Source organism: Saprolegnia parasitica, assembly GCF_000151545.1.
Source record: "Saprolegnia parasitica CBS 223.65 unplaced genomic scaffold supercont2.50, whole genome shotgun sequence".
NCBI lineage: Eukaryota > Oomycota > Saprolegniomycetes > Saprolegniales > Saprolegniaceae > Saprolegnia > Saprolegnia parasitica.
This window is the reverse complement of record NW_012156444.1, coordinates 29,309-36,437: the sequence shown is the minus strand read 5'-3', so window position 1 is coordinate 36,437 and position 7,129 is coordinate 29,309. Positions and strand designations below refer to the sequence as shown.

Below are 7,129 nucleotides of genomic sequence, written 5' to 3'. Positions count from 1 at the left end.
CGATCAATTTGACGCTTGTGCGTGTCGCCTTGGAGATCGAGGAGGCATCGGTGCGTTCGTACTATAGCAAGTGCACGGGCTCAACCCACTACACTGCGCTCAACCCGATCACGGGCGCTGCAGCTTCTCGGAAAATGCAGGTCCACCCATGGATCGTCCCATGTTGGTCCGTACGATCTGGTCGATCGTGTAGTGTTCCTTGCGTGTGTAATCCCGAGCCAGATCCCGAGCGGCCGCTTTTCTTTCACATGTGGCATATGCTGGCGCCAGCTGGTGCACTTCAGAGTGGAGCCTTTCCACGACAGCGCCGCCTCCAACGCGGCCGACGGATCGCAGAACCAAGTGCTCGCTCCATATTTGCACCCACTTGGTCGCGTCGTGGTCTACAGTATGTAGGGCCGAGACAGGCCGTCGAGCACGCGCGCGCTGTCACAAAGCCAACTCGTCGATCAGATTTCTGCTGTGCAAGATCTGCTGCTGCCCGACTACATCATCATCGCGCCTTCTGATCATCGCTACTAGAATCTTTTGATGATTTTAATTTCCCACAACCAAATTGGATTCGCTGTCGCGTCGTTTTTATAGTGCATAAAAATCGGACGTCGCGGCGCCGCCGTCTGAGTTGTTGCAGCCCTTGCACAATGGACAGGTCCCGGCTCTATGACATTAGCAGCCCGCACGTAGCAGCTCCACAACGCAATTCTTGCGACGCGTATCAGCGATTCCTTCACCATCGGCGAGCGTCCGCGCTTCTGTCTGCAAGTTGAAGCTGCGTCGGTGGCGCGCTCGTGCATCGATATATATATATATATATATATCGACAACGCGCTGCGAAGGAGATTATAGAAGGAGGGCGAGAACGACGCGGCGAGATAGTATGCAAGAGGGGTTGCCACATTGAAACAGTACACGGGTGCTGCAGTTGCCGTCGTCGTCGCCGTGGCTAGAGGCAGTGCCACGCTCAACTTCAAGATCTTATCGTGGCCGACATTGCGGGCGCATATTAAAAAGCGTGCCACGTGCGTTCGATTTTACAATTAAAAACCCGCACCCAATCGAATAAAAGAGACGCGTCGTACAATGTCTATTCATACAAATCGCCAATGATACAATGCACGCCACCCATGCACAAAGAGCGGGACACGAAAAAAAGACACGCCGTCTTTTTTGCATTGCGCATTAAAAGAGCAGGTGGTTTTATTCCAAGTGTCTTTTATTCGGATCCTTTTTTGCCTTTCCCAAATGCGCATACAAATCGACAGTGTACGTTGTGAAAAGGCCATAAAAATTGGTGGCCACAACGGATTGTATTGCGACCTCTCAGAACTGATATACGTCGGCCCGCAGCTACTCGGGTACACTGTACTTGGCGCACCAATGAGAATGGCGACGACGGCTAGGACTCTTGCATTTACCGACGAACCCACAAGCCACCAAGTATGGAGATCGCATCAGACGTCCGGGAGCTGCTCGTGGGCCTCAAGGAGCCCAACACGGCTGCGGAGCAGCAGGTCTTCCTCGAGATCCAGGCCATGCACATGACGTACTGCGAGTTTATGACCAAGCTGTCGGCGCAAGTCGCCGACCTCGCGCTTGGCTCGTCGCCGGAAGCGCGCGTCTTCTTCTACCAGTTCCAGCGTGCTATTTATCAAGACTGGACCTCGACGATCACCGAGTGTGCGTTCTTCTCGTCGCCCAACTCGCCCTCGACGCTGCAGCGCAAGCTCGACTTGTACGAAGGCGTCGCGCGCGACTGCATGGGCTCGGAAGACCTCTGCAAGTGCGCGTGTGCGTCGTCGCTCGAGGCCAACACGAACCTCTCGATAGAGCAGTGCATCGGCCTCTATGAGGCCCACCGGGCGCACTCGCATTAGAGCGGCCGCCCATATTAGGTTAGAAAAACACGTTTAAAATATTGTAATAGCGCGCCGTGGGTAGTTTGTCGTTCTGCGCGTCTATCTATACACTTTCAATCTGCGACTGTCTCTACCGTCGGCGTCACCCGCGATATTGCATGGGTGCTTGGATAGAAGAAGGATGTCGTATGATGATGATCAGCAGGAGCAAGATGATGTTGCAGAGATGTGAGGAGACATATTCATCGTGTTAACCCACCTAAGATTGGTCCTATATTACGCAGTCGCCGCTTACTCGATGATCTTGGAGACGACGCCGGCGCCGATCGTGCGGCCGCCTTCGCGGATCGAGAACTTCATGCCTTCGTCAATGGCGACGGGGTGGATGAGCTCGATGCGGAGCGTCGGGTTATCGCCGGGCATGACCATCTCGGTGCCTTCCGGGAGCACAATGTTGCCGGTAATATCGGCCGTGCGGAAGAAGAACTGCGGGCGGTAGTTGGTGAAGAACGGCGTGTGGCGGCCACCCTCTTCCTTCTTAAGTACGTACACACCGGCCTCGACCTTGGTGTGGGGCGAGATCGAACCGGGCTTGCAGAGCACCTGGCCACGCAAGACGTCGTCGCGCTTCAAGCCACGGAGGAGGACACCGACGTTGTCGCCGGCCTGGCCGCGGTCAAGCGACTTGCGGAACATCTCGACACCCGTGCACGTCGTCTTCGTGGGCACGTCACGGATACCGACAAGCTCGACTTCGTCACCCGTGTTGATGACACCCGTCTCGACACGGCCCGACACGACCGTACCACGGCCCGAGATCGAAAACACATCTTCGACCGGGAGCAAGAACGGCTTCTCAAAGTCACGCGTCGGGTCCGGGATGTACTCGTCGACCTGGTTCATGAGCTCAAGGACAGCGTCACGGCCGAGGTTGTGGTCACGGCCTTCAACGGCAGCGAGGGCCGAACCACGGACGATCGGGATGTCGTCGCCAGGGAAGTCATAGACGTCGAGGAGCTCACGGATTTCCATCTCGACAAGCTCGAGCAGTTCCTCGTCATCGACCATGTCGACCTAGAAATCGCGTCGTCATCAGTGCCTGTGCAATTTGAAGTGATGATGCAGCGTACCTTGTTCAGGAAGACGACAAGGGCGGGGACACCGACCTGGCGGGCCAAAAGGATGTGCTCGCGCGTCTGGGGCATCGGGCCATCCGTGGCCGAGACGACCAAGATGCCGCCGTCCATCTGCGCAGCGCCCGTGATCATGTTCTTGACGTAATCGGCGTGACCGGGGCAGTCGACGTGGGCGTAGTGGCGCTTGTCCGTCTCGTACTCGACGTGCGACGTCGAGATCGTGATACCACGAGCGCGCTCCTCGGGCGCCTTGTCAATATCCTCAAAGGCAATGAACTTGCCGCCACCCTGCTCCGAGAGCACGCGCGTGATGGCCGCCGTGAGCGTCGTCTTGCCGTGATCGACGTGGCCGATCGTGCCCACGTTGAGATGGGGCTTGGTGCGGTCGAACGTGGCCATGCCACGGACAGACGACGGGATGCGACGGGCGAGTTGGCGCAGCATGAGCTCAAGCGAATTCGAGAATCTCAAAGTGGCCGCGACCATAGCCCCAGTATACACAGCCTCGTAACCACTGGTTGGGCCCGATCCATCCGTATATAGTGTGATAAAGTCGATTATAGTGTAAGCGTAGGCCTTTGGTCGCTGCCACGCCCGGCACGCCAGCCCGAACGACACCCGACATGGCGTGGCCTGCAGCACGATCGAGTCCTACGCCCCGTGCACCGGTACACGCAGGCCATGCCACCGCGGTCAGATCGCATTTACGCAATCTGACATGGGCCTGGTCCGTAACCTTCGGGAGCGTTCTTTGCATCTCGAAACGCAACGGGATGTCGCTAGCGTGGACCACGACGAGCGTCTGCATAGCAACGTGCAGATCGACACCCAACGCCTGCCCGTAGAGTGATAGGAGTAAAGGACAGCCTACACCGCTTTGACCGACGACGCGCACGACAACACACTATTTGAAATTGAAAGCTGCGGTGGGTGCAAGCATTCTACACTATTTACGATGCTGCATCATAAATCGTTGCAAAGACGCGGCTTCAACCGGCGCTTTGTCGCGGTATCTCTCTTTTCGGTCTAAAATACCACATAAAGTGCAGAATTCCACAAATATACCCTTTATTGTCAAGATAAGTCTCCTAATGGCAATCTATCGACGCGGGATGTCAGATACAAACCACGCGTAGCAGCCACGTCCAAGAGATGTGGCGCAGAGCTTTGCATCGAAAGATGGGGGTTTTGGGACCCTCTTTTCGTCAAAGACGGGGCATGGTGTCATCGTTGCGGATGGGAGGGATTTGATCGGGATGGATTCCAGGCAACACCAGCTGGAGGGCAATCGTCGAGCAGGATCAGCTGCGCCTCGGCCAAGCGCTTCCTTGCGCAAGTACCCGAGCAAGCTGCTCTACATCTTGGTGCTTATCGCGACGACCACGGAGCTTCTTTCTGAGCTTCCTGCAATGCAAAACTTGGTCCGAGCTACTACTAACTACTTGGTAAGCTGCAAGTTCTGAATCGCAGAGTTGCGTCATATCTAGAACGCAGTGCGAATCAGCCGCCGGATCGTCGGTGGCCTTCGCTGGCCGGCGCGTGGGCCGGCCAAGTCTATTCCGCCGCCCGTTATATCTCTCGTTGGCGGTCGCTGGTCGTGCTTCAGAACCGTAGCTTCATATCAAGCATGGCGTAGCGCCATGTCATTTGACACGCATAAATTGGATCATCCTTTGCACACTAACCTCGACTAACCATTGAAGTACGACTGCTATCGATCACTACATCTACCCGCACTGATGATGCGACGACCGCCGATTATGAGCACCTCTGCCTCCCGCTCCGACTTGGCCTTTCGCGAAATGACGCTTGGGATCCAAGTGCCGTATCCGGATATCCGCATACGTCGGCAGCACTGGTAGCGAGCGTTGGGTCGAAAGCAGACCTGGAAACGGCGCTAGACGACGAAGACGCCACACGGAGCCCGTTGGACAAGTTGTCCTACACATGTCACACACATGGATAGAAAAAGCTCGTCCAGAGTGGCAACGATCTCGTTCGCCGTCAGTTGAAGCGCTGGGTTGTGGGCAGCAAGTTCGTCTCGCGCCAGGCTTGGCAATCGGAGGACAACGCGGGTGCAATCTTGCCCTGCGTGACCTAGTAGAAAGCCATGGGTTTCAAGAACTTCGGACAAGGACGAGGTTCGAGCCTTGTACATGATGGCAACGTTGCCCAGCGGCTCGCCGCGCACATTGGTCAAGTCTGCGTGTGGCATTGCATGCGTCTCGAGCTCGGCCAAGACCTACGCTCCACGAACGCATCTCGTCACGCATGCAGTCGCGGACGTCGAACAGTGTGGGAACACAGGGCAAGTGCTCAAACGTCTCGATCAAGTCGAGCGAAAGGTCCCTACACGAGAAGCAAAGAAGAAGCAGGAGGCGCACAAGTAAACGAGACTGTTTGGCCATGCCATGGGCGTGGCATCCGCAGACGAGAGCAGTCCGTTGATTCTCAGCGAGCTGGACGAGTGGCACCCAAAGCAACACCAACAACAGCATCAACGCACATGTGGGTGAGGTTGGGCGACCAGAACGCAACGCGTTCGTTGATGAGCCGTGGTCAGTTGTTGTCGACCACAACCGAATCCTCAAACGACCTAGTTGGATGGTCAGTAGCCCGAGGTAGACGACACGCGGCGCACAGATTTCTTTAAGGCCGGGGCAGGTACAGGCCTGAGACGTTGAAGATCGCACCCTGGATCGACCTAAAGCGGTGCCGTCATTTGCCATACCCGTAGCAGCTTGTAGTACAAGGACTCGACTGCCGCGCCGAGGGTCGCGACCGCCGACGCGTTCTAACCAAGTCGTCGCCAGCCAACCTGCATGATACTATTGTCGCAAAAGCACATATAAGGATAAGTGAGGAGCGAGCATCGAGGAGCAGACAGGCGCAGTGTGTCGGGCAACTCGTGGATGATGTCGATGGGACCGATGATGCGTTATTATATATAGTTGGCCGGGTATTTTGAAAACGCGATGTCTTAGCCAAGCTATTATCGCATGGCTTACAGCATCGTTATCCGCACACTTGTCGTTCTCCTCCTCATGCCATTATGGCTTGGGCTGAGAACGGAAGCAGCGCAGGCGAGGGTAGCGGCGCCGGAGGGCCTTGAGCATCGAAGCGTGGTTGTCGAGGATCGTCAATGACCCGTCCTCGCAAAGCTCGGTGCGGCCGTTGAGCTCCGTCTGGAGAAGCACCAGCGTTGGTACGTATGTGCTCAAGCGCCACGGGTGCAGCGACAGCTCAGCGTGCAGCGTCGAAAGCGTCTCGATCCACGTGCCGAGGTCGTGACCGTGGGGAGCGTTGGTTGTTGTCGCACGGATAGCTTCAAAGGACGTGATGACAGACTTGACGACTGCGAGGACGCGACTGGCGAGCTTCCATGGCCCGTTGGCCTTTATGTGACCGGGCCGGGCTCGAGTCGAGTCGTCACGACGGTCATCGGTAGAGAGACAGTGCGCTGGCTGCGAGTTGAGGGAGTCGACGGGGGCGGCTGGCGTAGCTGGCCCTTCTGTCGACATGCCGGCGTGGAAGGCGCCCATGGACAGACCGTCGAGACACAGGCAGCATGGGTCTTGCGTCCCAAAAGTAAGCGTTTGCTTGCTCGGCGCACGTGTATGCGGGTTGGCCACCGAGCGCGGAAAGGCTGGGTACGACACGTAACGACTACCTGCCCCAAAGCCGACCGCAGGCTCGTACAAGGGACAAGGCTCGAGTGTGCCAAAGGTGACTGTGGGTGCCAGACAGGGCATGTTGTCATCGCCTTGTCGCAACGCATACGAGCCATCCTGATCGAGGTCGACGAGAGGGTCGCGCAGGCGGCACGGTGCAAGCGTACCAAAGGTGATCGTCGGCTGGTCAACGGTGGCGCTAGAGTCGGCAAGCACGACGAAGCACTGGGTCGTTGTCGCCACGAGGCTCGTGCTGTCGCGGCTCGTGCAAATCGGCAAGCCATGCGGGTCTTGCGTGCCAAAGGTGAGCATCGCCACGCTGCCCGCATGCGGGGTCGGTGTCTCGGCGAGGAGGAGAAAGCGCTGGGCCATCGGCGTAGGGCTGTCCAAGCGCATGCTGAGCTCGCTGTTGCTGTCTCCAGAGCCGGCAGATTCTACAATACGCCGGAAAGAAAAGGGAGCAATC

At 57.1% G+C, this 7,129-nt stretch overlaps 3 protein-coding genes across 3 annotated transcripts; 1 reads left to right on the top strand and 2 right to left on the bottom strand.

Moving 5' to 3' along the window:
• Positions 1 to 1,377: 1,377 nt before the first annotated feature.
• SPRG_09624 (hypothetical protein) lies at positions 1,378 to 1,946 on the top strand. The gene has a single exon (XM_012349050.1). It carries the CDS (start codon positions 1,440 to 1,442, stop codon positions 1,872 to 1,874), a length of 435 nt encoding a protein of 144 aa, XP_012204440.1. The 5' UTR covers positions 1,378 to 1,439; the 3' UTR covers positions 1,875 to 1,946.
• Positions 1,947 to 2,073: 127 nt separating this feature from the next.
• Positions 2,074 to 3,496, bottom strand: SPRG_09623 (elongation factor Tu). Its single transcript, XM_012349049.1, has 2 exons — positions 2,987 to 3,496; positions 2,074 to 2,930 (listed from the first exon to the last, which is right to left on the bottom strand). The coding sequence occupies exons 1-2, from the start codon at positions 3,476 to 3,478 to the stop codon at positions 2,148 to 2,150; spliced, it is 1,275 nt and encodes a 424-aa protein (XP_012204439.1). The 5' UTR covers positions 3,479 to 3,496; the 3' UTR covers positions 2,074 to 2,147.
• A 2,546-nt stretch (positions 3,497 to 6,042) lies between these two features.
• On the bottom strand, positions 6,043 to 7,035 carry SPRG_09622 (hypothetical protein; the record flags this gene model as incomplete). Its single annotated transcript, XM_012349048.1, has 1 exon — positions 6,043 to 7,035. The coding sequence occupies one exon, from the start codon at positions 7,033 to 7,035 to the stop codon at positions 6,043 to 6,045; it is 993 nt and encodes a 330-aa protein (XP_012204438.1).
• Positions 7,036 to 7,129: the final 94 nt, after the last annotated feature.

Coding starts and splice junctions, on each gene's coding strand:
- SPRG_09624 (XM_012349050.1), top strand. CDS start 1,440: ATGGAGATCGCATCAGACGTCCGGGAGCTGCTCGTGGGCCTCAAGGAG.
- SPRG_09623 (XM_012349049.1), bottom strand. CDS start 3,478: ATGGTCGCGGCCACTTTGAGATTCTCGAATTCGCTTGAGCTCATGCTG. Junction 2,931..2,986: donor TTGTCGTCTTCCTGAACAAG/GTACGCTGCATC, acceptor CGCGATTTCTAG/GTCGACATGGTCGATGACGA.